At 47.1% G+C, this 26,232-nt stretch overlaps 1 protein-coding gene across 8 annotated transcripts in view; it reads left to right on the forward strand.

Moving 5' to 3' along the window:
- Positions 1-26,232, forward strand: part of LOC119658752 (homeobox protein prospero-like) — a 227,168-nt gene that overhangs the window by 160,801 nt on the left and 40,135 nt on the right. For 2 of the 8 annotated variants that reach the window (XM_038066436.1, XM_038066437.1), the window contains exons 3-4: positions 15,158-19,508; positions 20,456-20,650. In XM_038066436.1, the coding sequence (XP_037922364.1) occupies positions 15,691-19,508; positions 20,456-20,650 (4,013 nt within the window). In that variant the 5' untranslated portion in view covers positions 15,158-15,690. Of the gene's footprint in view, positions 1-14,862; positions 19,509-20,455; positions 20,651-26,232 lie in introns of those variants that run through there. The other 6 variants (XM_038066440.1, XM_038066441.1, XM_038066442.1 and 3 more) reach the window with 5 other exon arrangements.

The raw sequence follows: 26,232 nt of genomic DNA on the forward strand, positions 1-26,232 counted from the left end.
CCTTTGTCCCGTTCACAAGCGGGGTCGGCTCGTCGTGATCGGCTTCGCCATTTGGCTCTATCGAATGCCTGATCTGGGTGCAATCTCGAGGCTTTCAAATCCCCATCCAGCGTATCAAGCCACCGTTGTTTAGGTCTGCCTTTTGGTCGTTTACCATCGACTTCGATGTTCAGACCAATCTTGGCAAGTGAATTCTCGTTTGCCCGAATTGCGTGACCATACCATCGAAGACGCCTCTCTCGCAACTTTTCCACGATCGGTGCAACCCCATAACGATCGCGGATATCCTCATTTCGGATGTGATCTAAACGTGTGACGCCACTAGCCCAACGTAGCATCTTTGTCTCCATTACCGCAAGACGCCATTCATTGTCTTTTATGGTCGGCCAACACTCCGAACCATAGAGAGCGACTGGACGGACGACATTGCGGTGAATTTTAGATATGAGACGTTCGTTGATACGTCGATCACAAAGGACACCAGTTGTGGAACGCCACTTCATCCAGGTTGCGTTAATGCGTGAAGCAATTTCATAACGCAGTTCTCCATTGGCTGATAGCGTTGACCCGAAGTATTTAAATCGCTCAGTTCTGGGCAGATCACTGCCGCTGAAAGTAATTGTGCCTGTTTCATGGGGATCGGTCGTCAAAAATTCAGTTTTGTTTAAATTCAATCTGAGACCGTGTTGCATGAGGCGATCATTCCATTTTGAACAAGTTGCTCGAGATCATTTTTGCTATCAGATGCTAGGAAAACATCATCTGCATAAAGCAGTGTGTAGGGCGCTGGACGTTGGATATCCCGTGTGACGGTGTCCATAACAAGGACAAAGAGGAGTGGTGAGAGGGCACTTCCTTGATGAACTCCAACAGAGACACGAAGCGGTTTTGATACACCCGCCATACTTCGAACTTTACTTTTCGGATCGTGGTAGAGCAATTGAACCCAGCGCACGAGTTCTTCTGGCACGAAGTGTTGTCGTAAAGCATACCAGATGAGTTCGTGTGGTACACGGTCAAACGCTTTCTCTAGATCCAGAAAGGCAATCTAAAGGGGGCGATGCTTCTCACGGTGTTTCTCCATGAGTAACCGCGCAGCGTATATTGCGTCAGTAGTTCCGCAGTTCTTGACAAATCCGGCTTGATTCACGGTTATTTCAACGATTTCGTGAATACGGTTGTCAAGAATGCGTTCAAAAATCTTCATGGTATGGGAAAGTAACCGGATCGGACGGTAATTTGAACATTCTGCTGGGCTACCTTTCTTTTTCCATATTGGAACAGTGGTACTTTCTTGCCAGTCAGATGGTGTTCTTCCTTCCTGAATAACCCGGTTAAAGAATTCACTGAGCCACAGTGTTGGGTCCCAGCTCTTCGCTTTCCAGAGCTCACATGCGATGTCGTCAGGTCCTGTTGCTTTCCCCGATTTCATTTGTTTTATTGCCTCCTCGACTTCAGTTGCGCTGACTGGTGGAACTCCTCCAAATGTCGGCAATGATTGTGGAAGTGGAGGATGAGCAAATTCTTCAGTTGAAATCTGCTCGAAGTATTCTCGCCATCTATCCGTTGCGGCTCGACGGTTGGTAAGCAAAGTACCGTTCTTGTCATTAATACAACAGAAGTGTTCGATATCCTGTGTGCGTTCATCACGGCTTTTAGCAAGTCGATACAGATCTCTCTCGCCATCCCGAGTGTCCAGTTTATCGTAAAGATTTTTGAAATGGTTTGCTCGGGTGACAGCGACCGCTTTCTTTGCTTCCCGGTTGGCATTCTTATAAATTTGCCAATTAGCAGGCGTTTGATCGTCAAGAAATTTGTGGTAGAGGCGTTTCTTTTCACGGACCTTCATTTCAACATCATCATTCCAAAGCCAAGTATCTCGGTTGATGTACCGCTTACCCGGCTTGGTGACCCCGAGGGTTGCAGAGGCCGCTTTGTGGATCGTGTCTTTCATTTGGTTCCATGATTCTTCCACATTCGTAATGGTTAGCAATCGTATGAGTGAGACCGTTTCTTCATTCTTCTCACCAAATCGCCACCATTTAATGCGCGGCGGGCCAGTGCGTTCCTCACGACGTTTTATCGGTTGCTTAATTCGCAGGACGGCAATCAACAGCCGATGTTGAGGTGCGATGGTCTCATAGGGAACGACTTTGCAATCAGTGACAGTGGTAAAATGTTGGCGTCTTATGAGAATATAGTCGATTTGCGTTTTATTGTTTCCACTATAAAATGTGGGAAGATGAGACAATCGTTTGATGAACCATGTATTCATAAGTACAAGGTGATGGGTGTCCGCAAAATCGATTATACGCTCGCCACCTTCATTGCGCGCTCCGAACCCCTTTCCCCCATGGCACCTGTTACCGTCTGCCTTTTCACCCACATGACCATTAAGGTCGCCGGCAATGATTATGTAATCGTCAGGCACGTGACAAGTCTTTTCATCGAGAAGTTGCCAGAAGGCATCTTTCTCGGCATCAGGTCGACCTGTCTGTGGTGCATACGCGGTGAAGAAGTGAATAGTGCGATCAGCTGATATAATGGTGAGCTTCATTAGCCGATCATCAAATCGTTCGACTTCTTTAATGGCGTCACGGAAACCCTCTGAGATGGCAATGCCAACATCATATTGAGTGTGTGGGTTACCAAAATAGAGAAGTTTGTAGCCATTTTTACCGCGTTCGCGTTCAATGTCGCAGCTTTTGGAACCAGACCATCGGGTTTCTTGCAGAGCGCAGATGTCAATGCACCTTATCCGAAGGGCTCTTGCGAGTTCCTCGGTCTTTCCAGTTAGGGTACCAACATTTAGCGTGCAGACACGTATTTGTTTTGTTCGTTGTGTGCGGACTAACTTGCTTACGTCCTGACGTCGTCCATGCGTCAAGAACCCTTGCCCATTTCTCGATAGGACCGGGGCCCGTCCTGCCGCGTCGACTGAGGTGGACGCCCTAGCATTTCTCCGAGGCCTGTGACTTAATCCGATCATCATGTTTGTAACGACATTCTATGCATTTTCTTGGTCGACCTGTCGCGGGGCCTGTCACCAAGAGAGCAGGTAGGATTTAGCATAGTAGAATAACTCCAACTATACTCTATTTATCTCTTTCCCTGATCTCAGCATTTTATTTTTGTTTTGCTGAGGATAGTACAGAGTACGTTGCCTCAAACCCTCCTCCTTTACCTGGGCTTGGTACCAGCATACTATGTTAATAGCATGGCGGAGTTTTTCGAAATTCACATTGGTATTCATCAATTAGTTTATCCGTAAATGTTTGGATAATTGCGTCAGGGCCTTGTGGAGCATGAACAAGAATGAAATGCCTATGTAGTTGTCACATGTCTCCTTTTTTGTGCGTAGGACAAATTACGCTTTTGCGCCAGTCGTCAAGTAATTTTTCATTTGTCCAAATTTTTAAAATAAGTTTATGGGGGAGATTATTCAGGCAATTTTCACTCCTTTGTAATAGTTCAGCTGGAATACCATCAAATCACGGGGCCTTGTTCAGTTTTTGGTCGCGCAGGGCTTTTTTCACCTCTTCTATAGAAGGAGGTTCGACTGGTGTGTTGTTTATAACTTCCGGGTTCGTAAAAGTTGAACTTCTCACTGGCACTTTCACTGCGTTGAGCAGTTTCTTAAACTATTCCATTCATGTTTTATTGATATTGTCGCGGTTACCGAGGATACTTCCTTGGTTACCTTTACAAAGATTTCTCTGTGGCCTTTAGCCTCTTACGAAATCTTTCACGACTCATACATTTTTATTTTTCATATCGTTGTCAAGTTCTAATATTCTGTCATTGTTATATTTTCAACTTGGATGAAGTGGATTTCTTTGCTATCAACACATTAGCAACCATCTCAAATCCAAAATCTACCGCAGTGTTGTGTACCGCCCTCAATGGTTCTGAGTGCTAGCCGACAGACAAAAACAATGAAATGCGCTTCGCGGTTAGAGATAGATGTTACGGTGAATCAGTCTTACACCATCAGACCCTATGATCACTTGATTTTCTTGTCGCTTTGAAAGTTTTCAGACGTTTTATGGCCGGAGTTCCATATTTCGATCTTGGAGACGACTGGTGCGTTAATGTGCAGTCTTGGATACTGCAACCAGACATAATAGTGATCTTATTTCTGCTTCAATGAATTTTTTCGGCAGATTGACAGTAACATAAAATAGGCATATGAGCATTGATATGTGAGTGATTGGTGCTTTCTTTGTACTATTGTATGTCATGAAATTACGACCCATGAAACACTATTGACCGAGCTATTTTCTTTCTTATGAAAATTTCGTCTAAACTGAACTATCATCCAACGTCATACCTGTGGACGTACCTAAATATACACATGTATTAAAGAGAGAACCAACATGTCTTGTTTCCACCCTATTCAATTCTTTTACATTAACCTCCCCTAATATCGTAATTACTGCACCGTATGCCATATTTTTCGTGAAACAAAGCATTGGAACGCTTCAGTGACGGAAACTCTGAGTGCGATATGCATTTTGATACAAATTGATAGCGAGTTCCCATGTTTCTTTGCATGAATCGAAGATACGTGTAAAGTTATATGAAATTAAGAAGGAAATTTTGTATGAAAAATTGTCAATTTCAGACCGGACTTCCGCAGTATTTTAAATTTACTCTTATTCTTTCCATGGGAAATTCTGAAACTGAAACTGAAGGTGTTTTTCGTGAATGGACTGATTTTCGTTCGTCCTTAAGAATGTACAGATTTTGGCCTGCAAATTGAAAACTAAATAAGTAAAAATATCTGAAATTTTGTAAGCATTTCCCATCAGTATCTAAGTTTGTCATTCGAATTTTCTATCTTAGTTACTAGGCTGATGGCACCACATCAAAAATACACTTCTGTCGCGCGAAAAGGTGTACAAATTCCTGATAGTAAACAAACACATTTGCCCTCACCCCTCAGACAGTCTTCAGATAGCCGTGCCATCTGAATGTGTTATAGGAGCATTGGTGCACAATCAACAGCTGACTCCTTGATTCGTATATATGAAGAATGAATATCACATGAAAATATGTATGTATTTCGAACCACATCCAACGCACGATGAGCCAAATCCAACAACAAAAAAATCGTCCAGGTGTACACATGCACAAGGTAACAATATCGAAATTGATGGCTGCATTGCCTTCTGCCTTTGCGTTCGTTCCGTTGCCTACCCCGGGAGTAGTTTCTCACCCTTTGCGACGTTTCTGTAAACCTAGGTCGGTTGCAGTTTCTTAGGGATATTGTTGTTGTTGTTAATGTTTAAAGGCATACGAAATGAAATTGTAGATCTTTCAGAAAATTTGGGAATCCCTTAGAAAGGGGCACGAGACAATGATGCCTGTGGGTTTTTTTTTGTAAATTGTTGGATAGTGTGTGGAAACTTAAAAGGTGGTGGCTCTTGTTGGATGCGGCCGGTTAATATGAACATGATGAGGCGGAACAAGTTTTCTATAGTAGCGCGGCGCCTTCATCTGGATTTTTGTATCTAATTGAAGCTAAGCTTTACTAAGAAAAAAACGACTGGAATAACCTTTTCTTTATTATTTCTCCGAAGATAAAGTTTTGACCGAGATAGGTTCTAGGAGCGAGACCTGATACATTTTTCGGGTCCTACATTTTGAGCTCTTACTCTCCTATGTTTCATCCAATAACTGAAATAAGGCCACCTTAAAAAAGTATTAATCAAGTCCTTTCATTTGATACCGTATATGACCATATTTTGTTATAAAAAAATTTACAGACCCCTTTCGAATGAATGGGGAGTTTCCCTTAAACTCAACAGAAAATGTTGCTATATGTAAAGAGATTCGCAGACCAACATCAACTTTTCCCACAACCGCTCAAACTGGCGGCAGCAAATTCCTCCCGCATAAACACATACGAATATAGGCAAGTGGACGTGAGTCTTGGCTTGCGTAGGACGTTTTCGTGGCGTTTCATCCTGGCGGATGTCAGCTTCCCCATACTAGGCGCAGACTTCCTGTGTCACTATGGATTGCTGGATTGCTTGCAAAATAAGTCCCTTATAGACCCCACGACCAACCTTAATTCGTCGGGACAAATGGTATCTCACCTAGGCAATAATCTTTCCGTTCTTTTAGAAGACATTACCGACTCTCGTGTTCGGGCACTTCTCCAAAAGTTCAGCCAGATTACTACCGAGTGTAGTCTCTCCAAACCAGTGAAGCACAATGTGCAGCACCACATTATCACTACTGGTTCCCCGATCTTCTCGAAGGTGCGACCTCTACCACCCCAGAAACTGGCTATTGCACGGAAAGAGTTTGAACAACTCGTTCAACAGGGTATCTGCAGGCCCTCAAACAGCTGTTGGTCTTCCCCACTGCATATGGTCCCTAAGCCAAACGGCGAATGGCGCCCATGTGGGGATTACAGAAGGCTAAATACACAGACTGTTCCTGACCGATATCCATCTCCACTCATCCACGACTTTGCACATCACCTCGCGAATTGCCGCATCTTTTCGACCTTGGACTTAACCAAGGCTTATCACAAAATCCCAGTAGCTCCTGAAGACATTCCAAAGACGGCAATATGTACACCCTTTGGACTCTTCGAGTTCACCCGAATGTCTTTCGGATTGTCCAATGCGGCGCAAACCTTTCAAAGGTTCTTTCACTCAGTCCTGCGAAACCTTGATTTCTGTTTCGTATATTTGGATGATGTTTTGGTCGCTTCTTCCACTGAGTCTGAGCACTTTGCCCATCTCGAGTGCATTTTTCAACGTCTCCTTGAGGCCGGGTTAGTCCTAAACGTTGAGAAATACAAATTTCTCCAAAAACAGGTGAGATTCCTCGGCTATTTCATTTCCCCTGAAGGAATACAGCCCGACCCAGACAAGGTGCAAGCGATAACAAGCTTCCCGCGTCTAAAGACAATGAAGGAGAACCTCCTCAGGTTCTGGCGCATGCTAAACTTCTATCGTCGTTTCCTGCCCAAGGTCGCCCATCACCAGTCCATTTTGAACGCGTACTTGTCTGGCCCCAAAACTAAGGACACACGAGAGATCGTGTGGTCTGAAGAGGCTATCCGCGCGTTTGACAAATCCCGTCAACAATTGGCCGACGCTACACTCTTGGCATTCCCTCTGCAAGATGCAACCCTAGCCGTTTTTGTTGATACCTCTGACATTGCAGTAGGTGCTGCCTTTCACCAAAAAGTGGATCAAGTTTGGCAGCCGTTGAGCTTCTTCTCGAAGCGGTTGAACCCCGCTCAATGGAACTACAGTACCTACGATCGCGAACTGCTCGCCGCGTACTTGAGCATCAAATACTTCCGTTTCTCCCTAGAAGGCAGGCCGTTCACAGTGTTCACGGACCATAAGCCTCTCACGTATGCTTTGAAACAGAAGCCCAACAACGCGTCTCCTCGTCAGCTTCGTCACCTGAGCTTTATAAGCCAGTTCACGTCAGACATCCAGCACGTGTCCGGCAAGGACAACATAGTCGCTGACGTTTTGTCTCGTGTCTCCGAGGTTAACATCCCCGCGTCACTCGATATCTCGGCTATTGTCAAGGCACAGGAGGATGACGCAGCACTTCAGAGCCTCAAATCCAACCCGAAATACAAATTTCGGGAGTTGCCCATCTTCGGCTCAAACCTCTCTCTCTGCTGCGAAGACTCGGAAAAGGGACCTCGGCCATACATTCCGGCCACCTTTCGCAAGGAAGTGTTCCACGCAGTTCACGACTTAGCGCATCCAGGCATCAGGACAACAAATCGGTTAGTCACCGATAAATACTTCTGGCCCTCCATGAACAAGGATGTCAATTTCTGGGCCAGAGAGTGCATCGCATGCCAGAAGTGTAAAGTCTCCAGGCATGTAAAGAAAGAAGTGGGCTCATTCCCCCGCCTTACCAAGCGGTTCCACACAATACACCTCGACATAGTAGGGCCTTTGCGAGACTCGCACGGTTATAGGTATTGTCTCACAATCATCGACAGGTTTACGCGGTGACCTGAGGCAATATCTCTGAAAGACATTACGGCGCAATCTTGTGCCGAAGCCTTCCGTCGAGAGTGGATACCTCGCTTTGGCATCCCTGCAGTGGGCATCACTGACCAGGGAATGCAATTTGAGTCCACACTTTTCTCGGAGTTAGGAGACTACTGCATACCACTCGCAATCCAATGGAATGCTAGAACGTTGGCACCGGACGCTGAAAGCCGCCATTATGGCGCGCGACGATCCGTCCTGGACCCAAGTCTTGCCTCTCGTCCTACTCGGCCTACGTACAACCCGCCGAGAGGAATTTGCTGCCAGCCCCGCGGAGCTGGTATACGGGGAGAACCCGAGACTCCCAAGCGATCCGGTCTTCGACAAGAGATCGGGTGTCACCGAGTCGGGGTTGGTGCGTCTGCTGAGGGACAATCTCCGACGCATAAAAGCCAAACCACCCACCCGACACTCGTCCACACCTGCCTGTTCGCCTAAGGAACTGGACACGTGCACGCACGTTCTGGTCAGGATGGATGCCGTCCGGAAGCCGCTGCAGCCTCCATATGAGGGCCCGTACCGCGTTCTCGAGCGGGGAGAACATTTCTTCCAGCTCAAGATCGGTGGACACAAAAAGGCGGTCTCTCTGTCCAGGCTGAAACCCGTGTGCGCCCCGAAGCAGCGTCGTGTCCGCTTTGTGGATTGACGGTGAACGAAGTTCCGGGATCAGCCGCCGAAACCCCTAGGTTTCATCTGGGGGCGGAGTGATGTGGCGCGGCAGGATTCGCAGCATTCAAAATTTATTTCGAATGTTGCGAATGCGAACAAATAGATGGCGCGGAACTTTCCACTTTGTAGAGCTCGCCACGGGAGTGGAGGACTAGCGAGGAAAGTGTGCCATGAGTTAGGGGCAGAAAGAAACACATGAAGGGAGATTATTCTCTTCTGCCTCTAACGTTTGGATAGTCGGTTATCACGCGGTGCAGTTTTTAATTAATTTAAACTCATTCATTAAAATTAATAAAGTCTAATTATTACATCTATCGAGTATTGATTGTAAAAACCTAGTCTATGCTCCGGCGTACCTAAAAATTGTGGTTTACAAAAAAAATGGACTATTTTAGTTAAACTCTCGCCAAATTGCGTGGTAATAGGTTCAGCCGTTTCGGAATAAATCCGGTGTAACCGACAGGCAGACATTGAATCGATTTAAATAAGGTTTTGTTTCACACAAAAATTACTCTTCTGTGGCACATAAACCACGATGAATCTTCAAAAAAATTCAGTATACTTACAACAGGGTTTAGCAGGCCCTCCCACTCAAAAGCAAGCCTGTCGTACGAGAAAGATCCAAAATAGTTGTCCGAAATAAGTGGAATTTATAAGGTATCTTGTTCTGAATGGCCAAAAGTTTACGTCGGACGAACTAAAAGTGTGGTTACTACAGGATTAACTAAACATCTCAGGGAAGCATAAACAGCGAAGAAAAAAGACAAAGAGGCTACCAAATCCATAGTGGCCAAACATATTGTAAACAAAGGACACCATCTAGATATCAACAACGTAAAGATACTAAAGCAGGTACAAAAAAGTACCCTACTAAATCTGGACAGAAGCCTGGGAACAGACAGACAGGGGATTACCACAAAACCCGGAACTTTTAGACTAAATTCATATATAGAAAACCAGCTCGTCCTTTTTCATAAGATTTTCATTGACATAACCCGGTAAACAGCCGGTACTGAAGAAGAAAACAACTTGTTCCCGAAATATCGGTATTTGCAAAATAAAAACCGCTACTAGTGACGGAGACGGTGTTTAATTTCAATTCGATAATAGTATCGAGGCCTCTAGCCTTATTATTATGATTTTTTTCGGATGCTTAATTTCTGAGAACTGGTCCTTGATTTCTTTTCCAAACTAGGTTCTATTGTGAGCCTCACTTTCTGGAGTAACTCGTATATCAATCGGCTACAATGATATGCCAGTGAAAATTACACGTATAGTGATCATCCGGCTATCTGGAGATATCATGGTCGGTAAGCGATTCAGAGCAATAAGCCCTAAGCTGAAGTGAAAAAAAAACACTTGATGTTGATACATTTCTAATGGTTTTGCTTTAGAATGCTGAGTTTAATGGAAATTTAAAATAAAAAATATAGCGAGCATGTGAACCTTCCATGCGTAAATGAGCATATTTGGAGAAGCGTAATCTCATCTACTGGAACCTGGAAATAGCCAAATGCCACAAAAAGTGCTGACCTCATTCCTTATCGATTCCATTCCCTCAAATATAATACACAACGAAATAGGCTATCTAATCGATCATGCACAGTATTTTGCAATAGTTGCCTATTCCGTTCTTTCCCTACTTCCTCTAGTGTTCCCCAAGGATATAAATTGGGCCCCTATTATTATTATTTTACTGATGACCTCCACTGTTTCCCAATTTGCCCGTGTTTGCTCTAACTGCGCAAGTGATAAGCTCACCGCAGCGAGACAAACACAAAGACGAATAAAAATATGTATATATGCCCACTAGGGCTTTGAACCCAGAGATTAACGAGGTAACCCTCCGAGCTTTATGCTCAGCAAAGAAAGTACAGCTTCCAATCCCATTCTCAATCTTGATATCTGCAGTGACTTAGATACTGTTTTATTAATTAACGCTAAAATTTATTTCATGTAGTGTCAACAATGACCCCGATGTGTCAGCGCACGTTGCCCATTTTTCGAAATGCGAAGAAATTGTCATATTGCCTGCTCAATGATCTTCATAGAGAAAAACCGACACTAGCACTAGCGTCAGTTGATCCTCGTAGTCTTCCTGGTCGTCATATCTTTCATTCCCTAGGCTTCGCGAGAATGGTCAACCGAATCAGTCATCTTTAGACATCACGGCATCCTAGGCATTCGCAGATGCCATTTCTATCGTTTGCTAAGATTACACAATAACAGTAAGATTCTTCGGTTGAGGTTTTGTGATCGTCATCGACAAAACAGTTTGTGTAGCACTTTTGAAACGATCTTCTCAGGATCGACACCTTGACCATAATACAGCAGCACTAAAAGTTGCTACCACTAGGTTTTATTGATCTCCTTCAACGGTACGCTGTTAGACTACCAACTAAGTACCTTCTTGTCATACGAGAACTAGTCAGGGAACGGTTTGACACATTACTTCAGGTTAATCCTCCTACCCTCGCGACTTTGGAAGCCTTCAAGTTAGCAAATTGCTTTTACCGACGATAGGAGTTGCGCGATGGTTGAGGGTATAGAGCGTCAGTCTCCCAATCTCGCTGCTCTGAGTTGGAATCGAAGTCGTCATGGGTGTCTGTGTTTGTTTTGTATTTGTCTCGCTGCTCAGGCTTATTACTTGCACAGACTCTGACTCTCTACGTAACTGACCAGCGGCGATTCTTCTGGCATGTCTATGGTAGAAAGCGTTCCAAAGCCCGCCGTAAGATGGATCCCTGTCTTACTCCCGATGTAATCTCCATCCACCTCTGTCTCCCTAGCATCTCATAGAGCTGAAAGCGGTCTCTCAAGTATTCTTTCGAACTCCAAAAGAGATAGCTCGGCACATCGAATGAGTTTTCCAATGTGCATAGTATATTCGTCCACCTGGAGGACATCAAGTGCTATGAGGAGCACTAACCGTAGGCTATGTGCCTCGGCTCGATAAACCGCATTCATGATCTCCATAGCAGCATCCACCGTAGATCCCCCTGTATTGACCCCGAAGTGCCTTGGGGATAAGCCCCCAACAGCACGAATCGCTTCAATCAGTCCACTTTTGATGAGCTTTTCTAGCGATCCTGTGAAGCATACACAGCGGCAGGTATGCAGATGGCAGCTCAGGATTCTTTCAGCGACAAAGAAAAATGCCTTCCTTCAGACAAGCCTTGAACGTCTCGAGCAGAGAGTCTAATCGTTGACGAAACACCAGTTTGTAGACCAAAAAAACGGGATTCCATCAGGAGTTGGCATCTTCTTATTGTTCATGGTCAAAACTGTTTCTTCGAGCTCTTTCACTGTAAAAAGTGGCAGTCCTTCACGCCTTCCGCATGGTTGATATCAATCCGTATGGGATGTCCGGAAAATGGTAATGAAACTAAATAAAAATAGGATGACCAAACGACCATCCTGAGTGGCCGAAAACGACCTAGTGGGAAGAGCTATCTGAAAAACTTAAAAAGTTGCCAGAATTGGCCGTGATACTGAAGCTGCATCGGAGCGCTCGGTCGACAGGCGCTTGCACGTCTCTGTGCTAGCCAGACTCGGGAATGTAAGGGGGGAGGTCCTTTGAGCACTACGCATCTGAGTTAATCATGCCCCATTAACAGACCCTAGCACTAAAGTCACTGCATACAAGGATTCGTCCCTCCATGCCTGAAACGGCGTCCTCCAGAGTAACAAACCATCGCCGAAAGTCCGGCATTTTCTCATTTGGCGATAGGTAAATACCGAATCCAAGTAAAACCATTCAGTCGTCCCGAGCCCAGATAGCAGCGTCACCCGCTAAGTCAAGATGCCCTGAAACCGGGTCCTTGTTCCTGTATTTGTTCGCTGATTAGCACTAGATCAGCTTTTACTTCCGCAGTGAACTATGCTAGCAGCCCGTGAGCGGTTGCACTCCGGTGCATGTTAATTTTTAGGATGCGGATTATGCTAGTTGCATTCTGGCCGTTTTCAGTTCTGCTATCAAGACTGGACAAAGCTCCGAACCCGCAGACTCGCCACGATCCTTGCAGAGAGCGCAGTTTTTACCTTCGTTGGAGGCCTTTGCCTAGTGACCTACCTGGCAGCATCTGCGCCATGCTGTCCTCCAAACGGTTCTCTTTCAAGTTGTTGATAATCGTTCATAATACAGACACCTGGAGCACTTGATGGTGGTTAACCGAATTCGTCAGTAGTTTATTACCCATCCAATTGTAATTTTCCTGCTGTTAAAGAGCTTTCTCGCTCCCCCTCCTACTCGCGGCCTTCCACCACAACGGGTTTTTGGTTTCGAGTACAAAAGTGATACCTATCCGAGCATTGGCGACCTCTGGACTTTCAGACTTTATGGCCTCTTCCACTTCGACCTTTTTCTGCGAAACACGTCAGGATCTCGGATTTCTAGAGACAAGATAGGATTTATACTTGGAAACAAGTGCCTTTTGTCCTGTTCCCCGCTTCGCAGAACGTACTCTTGCTAGTTGTCTTCGGGCCTAATTCAACCAGGACTCTACCAGCCTTCGTTTTCAGTATGAACGAGACTTCTGCTCCATTGTCTTTAGGTTTCATCTTGTAGCGGGTTCCACTGAAGAGTACCGCAAATGTCTTGTTTTCCGTCGTCTTAATGAGAAGTGCTGAGGATGTAGTCCTGCTTTGTTTCCTCGTCTTTTCTGTTACTGGTTTCCTATTTTTAGCCTTATTGCTGATGGCATAGCGTGTTCTTTCTTTTTGTCCCTCTTGGTCTCCTTTTTTTTTGGGTCCTAGAAACTACTACTTCAGGCGTGTCTTCCTCTTTCCGCTTTTCAGCGGTTCGCTTTGCAGTAGGATATCTGCCATCCGTTTGGCGTTTACAGTGTTTTCAGTGGAAAGTATGGCTGTTTCTGCTTTTCACGCGTCTTCTGCTGCTGTTCATGTTCGCCTATAGAAGGAGTTGCGGTTCAGTAGTTCCTCCAGTTCCATCAGCCCGTTTTTGACACATTTGCTGACGTTCTTCTGGAGGTACCTTGACGACCGCATACGCTTCATCACTATCGCGGATTTGCTGATCAGCCTTTCCTCTCCGGCTCTGGCTAGGACAGTTGACTGCAGTTCCACTTAGTTCCTTGTCCAAATCGACCTGCTCAGGACTAGCGATTTTGACTGGGCTTTTTCCGGACCAGGGGCACTGCAGGCTTATGGGGTTGTCGTCCCCAAACCAGCAGCCGCGTCACTTTGTAAGGCTTCCTCTTTATGTGGACCTCCCAGTGTCAGATCGGGTGTTTCAGCTATCGTTGTCTCTTTCACTGGTCGTTATGGTGAGCGACGCATTTTCGTGCTACAAGTCAAGCGCATGCAGCCTTTCCTCCTTCTTTCACATTTCATCGATTTTTTTTTATGTTTTTTTTTTGTATCTTTGTTTCCGATGGGAACAGATGTACCCTCGGGGACAAAGCCCCTACTCCAGCCTCTAAAGGCCTGACCTACGCTTAGCTGATCCCGGAACCCACGCTCGGAGCAATGCGGTCTACTAATACCGCTTCAATGCACACTACCCGACCAGGGTCCCGAAGGGACTGACTCCTGATACACGTCACAATTACCACCTTGACGAAGCTAGGCTCAATTCACCCCATCCACACCGGGAGGGAGCTTTCGACGGCTTTGAGGACACCCAGTGTGACTCGCAGTTCGCTCTTCACCAAGAGACTTTCTCAAGGCTGCTAGGACGATCAGTGAAGCATTTATTTCGTCGCTGACTGTGTATATGTCCTTGGATTTTCACAAAGCATAGAAACCCTTCTGACGTGGAAGTGGAGCAATGTACTCCCGATAGCTATTTGGCTCTGATAATTCCCTTGAAAGGGCTCTAATCCACCTGAGGTCCACGGCACCGAGATCATGGAAGCTCCTTCTGAACGTTACCCACCACCTATGCTCATATGTCGTTCATTCCTGCTTCAAAGCGACCGTGGCAGGACGTTCCCGGCTGCCCATAACAAACCCGGACACACATGCACGCCGCACGTTGGGCGCGCACCCCCGGCTGCGCCAGCGAGGCTCCAGGAGCCGCCAACGCCAACGTAAACAAACCATTCAAAGAAATCTCAAAGAGATGCCAATAAAATAATTAACACCACCACACGTTCGCTCATTTGCATCCAGTAATTGTTTGCTAATGGCAAAAGTGAAAAAGTCAGGGCGCTGTGGGGCCGCGGGCGGCCTCGTCGACAGGTAGACAAGCGACGAAAATCGTAAAGCGCTGCCGGTCCCCACCGGCACACGTCAATCCACACCACAGCCCACCTGGGCCAGGCCGGCCGCCCCATCGCGTGCTCGTGGCTGTGTGCGGCGACTTGCAGCCCAACACACTCGCGCGCCGGCCCCCTCCCAAGAAACCCCAACAAATAAGAACAAGACCAAGTGAGTGTTTATAAGTTTGGCTAATGTCCGTTTCCGTTTCTTTTTGCTTTCAGGTCTGCGTTGCGATGGAAGGGGAATTTTAAGGCTGGGTTAAATCGGCGAGAGAGTGAGAAGTGAGTCGGTTCGTGGTGCCGTCGTGGTGGCCGTCGCATTGTCAACATTTTCGGTATCAACATCGCATCTGGGAGCGAGCCGGGGAACGGCGGCCGTCGGACATCGTCGGCTCTACGTGGCGCGGCGAGCAACACGCCGAGTGCGAGCGAAGTGGCAATCCACAAGTTGCAGTAGGGGAAGAGTTAGAAAGAAGAGAGCGGGACGGGGCGGCGAGCGGAAGATAAGACGCAAGCAACATTGCTGCGAAGGGAGCGCAGTCGACGGCGCGGCAGCACTTGGGCCGAGTCGAAGACGGTCGAGACACGGCAACATCTTGGCGGATGCACGGCGAGCGCGTGCAGCCGAGGATTTGTTCTTACTGGTGTGTGTCGAGCAACATTCGGAAGAGATAGGGAGAGACGCGCAGCGACGGGGAGGGGGCGGTTTCTCCCACCTTTTGCGGTCCGCAGGCCAATAAAGTGTTGGGTTTCTTATGATGTCATCAGAGGAGGACACAGCAGAGTGTTTTGGGTTGTACGGAGACAAGCTACTGAACAGCAAGAAAACTAAACGCACCAGACAGCGCGTAGACGCGGGCGAACCAAGGAACAGTTATTCGTCGATTCCCAACTTCAGTTCGAGACCATCCTTCATGAGTGGTGGACTGTACGGGGCGCTTTTAAGCCAGAGCCAGCAGCATTTCGGCGGCTTGTTCGGTCCAAACGGGTTCGGGTCGGCCAAGATGCTCAACGAGCTATTCGGGAGACAAGTGAAGTCGGCGCAGGACGCCTCCTCGGGGCCGGAGAGTATGCTCTCGATGGAGTCCGCCTCCAGCACGGACGGCGGGGCGCTAGCGGGCACGGTGGCGGTGGGCGCCAACTCGGCCAATTCGACAGGTGGAAGCGGAAGCGGCAAGCTGGGCTTCGAGTCCGCGGCATCCTCGAACAATTCGTCGCCGGTGATAAGGCGAAGGACGAGCAGCAGCGGCGTGGAGACGGACGGGGGCGGCAGCACGCCGCCACAGTCGCAGACGCAGCAGCAGCAGCAGCAGAACGAGCTCGCGCACCACATGCTGCGCAACATCCTGCAGGGCAAGAAGGAGCAGTTGATGGCGCTGGACCACGAGCTGCGCTCAGCCGCGGCCGCAGCCGCACACAGCTCGCCGGATAACAATAATAGCATTAGCAAAAATAATAACAATACGAATAGCAATAATAACAATAACACAAGTACTGTGAATAGCAACAATAACTCGGGCAACAGTGTGAATTGCGCGCAACAAGACGTTAAGAACGAGATGATCGCGGGTGCGACTAAAGTGAATAGCGTGAACGCGAGTGTGGGAGTGAAGGGCGCTGCCAAGGGCCAGCAGCAGCAGCAGCACAAGGCCAGTGACGAAGTGGGTGGTGTGAGCGCGGCTGGTTTGGCTGGCGGCGCCGGCGAAGTTACGGACGGGAATAATTCCGAGAACGACGGGGATGATTTGCACTCGGATCGGATGGGGGTTGTGACGACGAAGAAGGAGCGCGACGAACTTCTGGACGAGGACGACGAAATGATGGGGCTGAATAACTCGCACTCAGATTTGGAAACGCTAGGATCCCCCGACTCGACGGGGGCGGACGATGTGCAGATGAAGGAGGAGCTGTTGGAGGCGGAAATGAACCTGGACAAGGAGTTGGATAGATCGTCGCCGCTGATGCAAGGCGGCGCGGGAGGCTTAGGTGGCGGCAAGGAGCCCGTTGCGCTGGACATGAAACGGGCCCGCGTCGAAAACATAGTCTCCACGATGCGATCTAGCCCCTCCCTGTCCTCGCAGCCGCAAGTGAATGGATGCAAGAAACGGAAATTGTATCAACCACAGCAGCACGACAACAGCGCGGCTGAGCGTTACGCGGCCGTGGCCGCAGGATTAAACCTTAACCTTGGATTGAACTTACACGGATTGATGATGGACGAGGACGAGGAGGAGGAGATCGAGTCGCCTCAGATCCAGCAGAAGCGCGACGAGAAGAACGCCCTTAAGTCACAGTTGCGATCGATGCAGGAGCAGTTGGCTGAGATGCAACAGAAATATGTGCAATTGTGCTCGCGGATGGAGCAGGAGTCGGAGTGCCAGGAAATCGACGACACGGGAAGCGATATAATCGAGCAAGATGCTGATCAGGACGACAACACCAACTCCCCCACAATTGAAAAGTCACAACCGGAGCGACCGTCACCGATGGTGTCGCCCCTCAAGGAGCTCACAACGAAAACTAACAACGCTCCCAATATGCTATCGCAGATGATGAGCAAAATGATGTCAACAAAGATGCGGAACCCACTGGGACCGCACCATCACATGTCGCAGTCCTTCAACGGAGCACACCCTCTGCTGCAACACATGCACCACGGCGGACTGGGTAGCGATCACGGTATGCAAAATCCCCACATGTCTCACCATGCAATCAGCAATGCTGCCGCCATGTATCTAGGCCAGAAATTCTTTCTAGAGCAAGAGGCTCGCATGGCCAAAGAAGCTGCGGAGCACCATGAACGCCAGCAACAGCAGCACCATCATCACCAGCAGCAACACCTTCAACAACAGCAGCAGCACCAGCAGCAGCAGCAACAACAACAACAGCAACAGCAGCAAATGCACCACCAGACGCAGCAGCAACAGCAGCAGCAGCACCAAGCACAACCACCACCGCCGCCGCCGCCACAGCTGCTACAATCCCCCGCTCAAACTAGCCAACCACAGCAGCCGCCGCAACCGCCCCAACCGCAACCGCCTCCTCAGCAGCAAACGAGCGAAAGCGTTCAGCCAGGCGGACCAGTCCATCATCATTCCAGCCAGTCGTCATCCCAGCAATCCATGCGGCAGTCACCAATGACCAAACTATCAACAGTACAATCGGATCTATCCGAAAAATTTAACATTATTCGTTCGAGTACAAATTCCGTGGGTCCTATGTCCGGTTCTGATCTCGAGGGGCTGGCCGACATTCTGAAATCTGAGATAACGGCATCGCTATCGACGCTGGTGGACTCAATAGTAACAAGATTCGTGCATCAGCGCCGATATCTGGGCAAACAGTCGGAAGCGGCCGCAGCAGCGGCAGAGCAGTTGAATAAGGACTTGCTGATGGCGTCTCAACTCCTCGACCGAAAATCGCCCAGGATAAAGGTGGCCGATCGATCGAGTGGCGGGAATAACGTCAGCGGGAGCTGCACTGGCAGCAACAACGTCGGCCCGAACGCAACTAACAGTCAGTCAGGTAATGGTCAAGCAGTAAATAATGGCAGTAGTCAAGCAAACAGTAGTGTAAGCCATCCTTCAAACCCTATGCTAAGCAATCAAAACAATGGGCAGCGACTGAACGGCAGCGCCTTCCCTCCAATGGGATTGCCGATGCACGTGAACGGCCCAGGCCCAAGCGATAGTAATAACACTAGTAATCTAAGCTCTCTCAGTATTCCTCCTCATGTCCGACCTTCGCCCTCAGCGGCAATGTTTCAGGCACCGAAACCACCACAGTCAATGAACGCAGTCGCCGCCGCGGCCCTCTACAACTCGATGAACGCCCTGGGGGGACACACGAACCAGGTGAACCCTTTCTGCATGCCTGAGCCTCGAGATCAAAACCAGGAGCAGAACGAGGCACTCAGTTTGGTTGTGACGCCCAAGAAGAAGCGGCATAAGGTCACGGACACACGGATAACCCCACGAACGGTTAGTCGAATCCTAGCCCAAGACGGCATTGGCCCACCGCCTGCAAATCATATGGAGCAGCAGCAACAGCAAATGAGCTCGACCAGCAGCCACGCGAAATTCAACAGCCAGCAGGTTAGCGGAGTCCCTTCGGCGAGCACGCCGGCAGACACTCCGTCACCGCGGTCATCCTACCACCCGCCACCACCGCAAGCAATGATGCCTGTATCGCTGCCCACAACTGTCGCGATACCGAACCCATCGTTACATGAGTCGCAGGTCTTCTCACCATACAGTCCGTTTTTTACGTCACACGGTCCGCACGGGCCCCACGGCCCCCATGCTCCGCAACCTTCGCAGCTGCATCACATGAAGATGTCATCGAGTCCGCCCGGACTATGTGGGATGATGGACTCCAGGGATTCACCACCACTACCTCATCCACAAACAATGCTACATCCTGCCCTCCTAGCCGCCGCCCATCACAGCGGATCACCAGACTATGGACACCTGCGAGCAGCCATGGATACAACGGATCGCAATTCTGATTGCAACTCCGGGGACATATCCTTTGACGGGATTCAACCTACTATATCCTTTTCAAACAAGCAAAAGTACGTTGTGACGATTTCTTAGAAAGAATTATATTTATTTGGGTGTGCGGTATGCAAACCTGAGGTTGGTTCCGAGGTGTACTCTCCATGTTGAGGTTCCTAAATTGCCTGTAAGAATTTCCTGCTTGAATACCACCCTACATAGCTGAGGGTAATAATCCATGACCGCGAGGGTATTCCACATTCTATAATGACAGCCAACACATGATTAGTGCGCACCTGGAAAAGTTTGCTTGCTTGATACGAGGGGAGAACTTCTGGAATCTATTATTTCCTGACCTGGCCCTATTTGAATCGCATTGCATTTAACTTTCTTAGCTTAATGTAGCAATCTTACCACCCATTGGGCAGCTCCCTTACGCCCTGCATCCGATTTCTTGGCAAGTTTTGTGGGAACTCCCGCAAGTGTTGCCGCGGTGCATTCTTCTAGCGCCCATTCGATACTTTTCCGCCTGAATTAATGATGATTATTACCATTTGATTGAAACGAGCGTACAACTTGGGTGTCTACGTTTTTACTATGCCTTAGCTCCCCTGTTGACTTGGCTTTGCTGTCATTTAATATTTCCGATTGCATCCCTTTTCGTCTGTAGTTTTCTACTCGACACGATTAATCGACTTACGGGCACCTTCTTCCATTTTTCTTCGCTAATCGGAGACACAATCGATGAAGTCTTTCACTTGTAGAGATTCCTGATTTTGATTTCAAGCAGTCTTAGGCTCGCAATGACGTTGTGCATGGTAGAGCGAGTAGAACCCAGAAAAGTGTCTAGCAAGAGGACATGCATGCGAACTCACCCCGGAATTTCTCAATCTCGTCTTAGTCGGGCCATCATGGCCTCAGTTATTTGTTATTTGCTGGGCTTGAGAAAGTTTAATGCAATTAAGTACTTAGCACGCTCGCGGATCCGAATAAACCAAATACAATTCAATTCTTTCATACTTAGCCGACAAAATATGCAGTACGTTTCCTTAACTGCGGTGAACTCGTCGACATTGACTCCGATGCATCTGCGAAAGGCGAAACTGATGTTCTTCTGGGTACGGTACCCAAGCTCGGCTGTTCTCAAGATGTACTTCCCGGACATCAAATTCAACAAGAACAATACCGCGCAACTAGTCAAATGGTTCTCGAATTTCAGGTAAGTTGATTTTTCAATATCCTTAAAAGATAGATAGATTGTACGTATTTAGATTTTATGGGAAATCTGCTTTTGAGCGTATCGTTGAACACTAGTGATTAGTCCCTCAGGGTCTCGTTCAATTTGCTTTGTTGTTAGTACGACCAAATGCTTTTGATTCCTGTTTCATATTTTTTAATCTCCGAGTTCTCAAAGGGTTCTTTGACAGGTCCTGTGACAGGTTGTGAATTCCCGAAGAATGCATCTTTCATGTAACACTAACACAGCTTGCAACCATTAAAGAAAGCTCCGTTTTGTCAAACTCAGAAAAAGGCAGATCTTGGTCTAATTCTGTCCAAATCAGTAATAATAGTATGAAGGGAGTTTCCACTGTGTCCTGAAGAACTACTGTTTCTTTTGATGGTTATAGCGCATCTTATAACCGTCAGAAATGGTAGATGCTTCCTCCGTTGCACAAGTCCTAAAAATTTCTCCACAAAATATACGGAAATGTTATTGCTCCTCTCATAGAATCTGCAAACAATGCTCTCAGGTGTCCCTACCTGCAGTGACCATCGAGTATTCTCTCTATGATCCTAAGCCTTTTCCTGACGAGGTTCACGAAATTCTACGAGCACTTTGCTTCAAATAATCAACACTATCAGCCCAGGATAATTTTACTACTCCATTCCTGGTATGTTTACTCAGTGTGGTTCCCCAGATGCCCCTCTTCCTTCCCGAGTGTCATAAACAACTTCCTGTTTCCTCTGAAGAATTCTAGTCCATAAAGGGGTCATCATTGCTCCTTGCCTGACTAGTTCATCCTCTGCCTCATTGCCCAGAACCTAGAGCACCTAGTCCCCAAGCGTATTTAATTGTTAAAGTCATTTCCATAACAGTCTAGAATTCGACTGGTTGGGCTTGAATTTCTTCGTAAATTGGGACGTTTCGATATTTCTATTTGTCTATTTTCTAGGATTCTGTTAATGCACAAGCGTTTCTGACTTCTTTACGCATCTTCAATATCTAAAAATGCGCGCAGAACTATTTCTTTCTGTTCAAATTATACTAGGTTTTGATATACGGAAGTTCTGCTTTTATCAAAGAATAACACTGTCCTTTGAAGTTGCCGATAGTCCGATAGGTACGACAAATTACGTCTTATAGTATGTTATCATCTTCAGATACGAGGTTAGACAATTAAGTAACGAGACTGATTCCATAAAAACCGTATATTTAAAAATTATTCTACAACTCTGCCATCCCCTTCAAAGTAGTCCCCTTGGGCAACTATACAGCGATTCCAGCGCGTTTCCCACTCTTCGTAACATTTCTGGAACGCTTCGACTGGGATGTCCGCGAGTACCTTCGTCACGGCCGCTTGAATGTCCGTAATTGACTCAAAATTGGTTTCTTTGACCCCCGATTTTGTTCTAGGGAACAAAAAAAGTCACAGGGTGACATATCTGGCGAATAAGGCGGCATTTGCATCACGGTGATCCCTTTAGAGGCTAAATACTGGGACACGTTGAGGGCGGTGTGGCACGGCGCGTTGTCATGAGGAAGGATCCAGGTACCAGCGATGCCTGGTCGCACCTGTTGGCTTGTTTTCGCAATCTTTCGAGTACTTGGTGATAGTAGACTTGATTTACGGTTTAGCCTTTCACCTTCGACTTGTTCATACGAGCTTTCTTCGGGTGGTGGCGTGCGGAGACAACCATTGTGAGCTTTGGCGTTTGGTTTCCGGTTCATATTAGAAAAACCAGCTCTCATCGCCTGTAATAACTCGATCAAGCAGCATGGGATCATTTTCCACTTGTTCCAAACAGTCTTCTGCGATGGCCATTCGATGCTGCTTTTATTCCTCAAAAAGGTTCTTTGGAACCCTCTTTGCGCACAACTTTTTCATCCCGAAATCGCCTGTTAAAATTTGTCTGATTGTTTCACGGTTCATACCCAGTTCCGAGGCCCACATTCGAACTGCTAGACGCCGATCTTCACGGGTTAGGGCGCGCACAGGCTGCGCATTCGCATAACTCCCCACTTCGACTGGTCTCCCACCCCGCACCTCGTCTTCCACGCTTTAACGCCCCTCCTTAAATTCTTACTAATGTAAACGAATGTTATTATTATTCTGTTAAGGGAAAGTCGCACCGCGTCCTTGAAGAACTATTGTGCCCCTTTTACTGGTTATAGTGTACCTGTTGATCATAGTATCTCAAGCAGACCTGTAACCGTTAGGAACTTTAGTATGTTCCCCACTTTCAGAAGTTTCAGCTTTGTATCTGGTATTAAGTGTTCTCCTAGATGTATCGACCTACTTTGCACAAGTGCCGGACACTGTCCCAGGACGTGCATAGATGTTTCGTCCTCCTCCTCACAGAACCTGCAGGCAACGTCCGTAGATATCCCTAGCTTCCCTAGGTTGTAGTTCAGCCGACAATGACCAGTGAGAATTCCCACTATGATTCGAAGGTTCTTTTTGGTGAGGTTTAAGCAATCCTTTGTGCGCATGGGTTCGTATCCCCCAATTATCACCCTGGACTGCTCCATCCCTGGTAGGCCCGCCCAATATAGTTCCCTCAACCATTTCTCTTCGTTTCTTGGATTTATAGCCATGAAACCGTTTCCGATTCCACAGAAGGGTTCTGGCCCGTGTAAAGGCATCCCTGTTCCCTTCTTGGCTAGTTCATCCGCTGCCTCATTGCCTTCCAGCCCAGCATGGCCTGGAACCCAAAGTATCCAGACCTTGTTGGACGAGCCGAGTGTATTCAGTCTCTCAAGGCATTCCCATACCAGTTTAGAGTTCACCTGGTTGGACCTAAGTGCCTTGATCGCTGCTTGGCTATCGGTGAGAATAGCTATGTTCTGCCCCCTGTAGTTCCTTTGCAGGTTAAAAGAGGCACATTTGTCTATGGCGTAAATTTCCGCCTGGAATATGCTAGTGTACCTGCCCATTGGCTCAAAGTACATTTTCCTTGGACCAATGACACCGGCACCCGCTCCCTCTGCTGTGAGGGATCCGTCAGTGTACCAAGTAATCAGTTGCTGGTTTAAGCCGTATGTCGCAGCCACGCTCTCCCAGTTTGCCTTGTTACTCCAACGTGTTTCAAACTTCTTATCGAAGTGAAACCTCGTTGTCATGTTGTCCCTCGGTATCAGTAATTCGGGATACCGCCTAGAAAGGATATCAATCTTCCTTCGATTTAGGCAGCTCCCCGCCTCACTCATGCTACCGGCCATCCTGAATATTGATCTCCTTGCCTGCATCTGTATGTGCAGATGGAGAGGGGTTAATCCCAGAAGGACCTCCAGGGATGCCGTTGGGTATGTCCTCATTGCCCCACTGATACACACGCAAGTCAGCCTTTGGAGCTTATGTAATTCCCTGGCTTGTGTGCTGAGTTGGGTTCTTTCTGCCCAGATTACCGCTCCATAGGTAATCATTGGTCTTACTATTGCAGTATATATCCAAAGTAGTATCTTCGGGCTGCAACCCCATTTTTTTTCCTGCTATGGATCTGCAAGTCATCAGAGCCCTCGTGGCTTTCCGACAAGTGTTTCCGACATGTGTCTTCCAGAGTAATTTTTGGTCTAGCGTGATTCCCAAATATTTGACCTCTGTTTCTCGTTTCACCTCCATATCATGTAATGTTATGGCTTTTAGGTGATCCAGCTTACGCCTCCTAGTGAATGGTACTATGGTGGTTTTGGTTGGGTTGATCCGCAGTTCCACCTTCCTGCACCAGGCACTAGTAACCTTTAATCCAGTTTAGATTCTATCACATAGGGTAAGCGAATGTTATTTGTTATGTTGAAATATCCCATTTGTTTACTACCTTGATGGTCAGCCTTTAACAGTGGGGATATAAGGACCTGATGTCTGACAGTAAGCTCGATTTAACAACATTATGTCAATGTCTTCAATCAAACTTATAGATTCCTTGGTTTCGTCTTTCGCTCCTTCTATAAGACTCAACTCAAAATATCCTATCCTATTCCTATCCTGATTGTTGTCCGCGTTATGTAATTTCTACGCGTTGAATAACCTCTATTAAAGCATTCGTCTTCTTCAAACTTCGCCATTCGCAGGACTTTTGTGCTTATATTCGTCCCTCGCGCTTAGAATATGTGTGATTATAACTCCTCGGGTGTAGCTATTCGGTAGACTCGGGAAACTTTCCCGGCTCAAAGCTAAATACTTTCCGTAATTACCGAGATCCTTAAGGATTGTCAGATAGTGATTCACTTTTCCGTGCTTTCGTTCGATCCATTTCTCAATACATTGTCGCACCGTTGTCACCATCTACTGTAAAATTTCTTCTTCCTTTCTACTGGTCGGGCATACGTAGGCACACCAGATGGATTTGTTCTCCTTCTCTCGTAAAGAAAATGCATCTCAATCGTTAGACGATCTATAAGGATCATTCTAACGACGACAGAAACTACCTCACTCGATGTTGTCTCAAAAGTAATTTCAGCATAATTAGAAGTCAACCGGATTCACGCCACTCGCCTCGGTTTCTCCATGCTAGACATCATGTCTATTATGAGCTAGTCCTTGCTGCTTTCTACGGTACATGGTTCAATAGAAAAAAGTCACAATACGGACCCTTAAGGATTCCCTGGTCTACAAATGATAAACACTTTTTTTCCAAGAGATTTTTCGATTACCCAAACTAAAAAACCAGGGACATCCGACTTGGATTTTGTTAACAAAATCAAACTCTTTTCCAGTGAGTGGAAGCTACTTCTCCTACCATACACTATTTAAAAGTGCTGGTGAAGTTCCTTCAAAGTCCTATCCGATCTAGGAGGTGTTTTGCCTCAATGCATCCGCCGATCTTCCTTAGTTTCTCCTTGGTAACTGAACGTATTGGGAAAGCGTCCCGTAGACCTAGGACCTGAAATTGTTCTATCTCTTGTTGCGGAAATAAGTTGAATCATTTATGAAAGTCCGTCAAATACCAATCACTCCTTTGCGGAACAATGTTATTGTTGTTTTCTGTCCAAGTGATATTCACTGAGACTATGTGTCATTTTCAATACCATAGCATTTAATTCTGGCAAATGATAAAGCTCACAACAGTGAAACAATCACAAATATCCATGAACCCAAGGCCCCCTCCCCCCAAATATGACGCTCTCTAAAGATGGTACAAGTTTATTCGCCGCTTCTTCTTCTTTTTCTTCAGCCTTTGTCCCGTTCACAAGCGGGGTCGGCTCGTCGTGATCGGTTTCGCCATTTGGCTCTATCGAATGCCTGATCTGGATGCAATCTCGAGGCTTTTAAATCCCAATCCCAAGTAAGTGGAGTCCTGCAGGATTCTTATGTTGCCTTCTTTCAAAAGCTTACCTAAAGTGTTAATGTCTAGAGTCAGAAACAACCTGCGAAGAAGAAGCATCTCAGTTGCATGTGATTCGTCACGCCCGAAGCGGTACCCTCAGTGTCCGCTTAAGAACTGAGTTAGGTGGTAACTAACCTCACCATACCTTCCTTTGATCCATTTAGAGATATCTGGAATAATCCTGTGTGTTCGAAATCCTTTAGGTGAATCATCCCATCTTTTTGGCCATTCCAAAATAGATTCACTTCGTGCCAA

This window comes from Hermetia illucens, chromosome 6 (genome assembly GCF_905115235.1).
Source record: "Hermetia illucens chromosome 6, iHerIll2.2.curated.20191125, whole genome shotgun sequence".
NCBI lineage: Eukaryota > Metazoa > Arthropoda > Insecta > Diptera > Stratiomyidae > Hermetia > Hermetia illucens.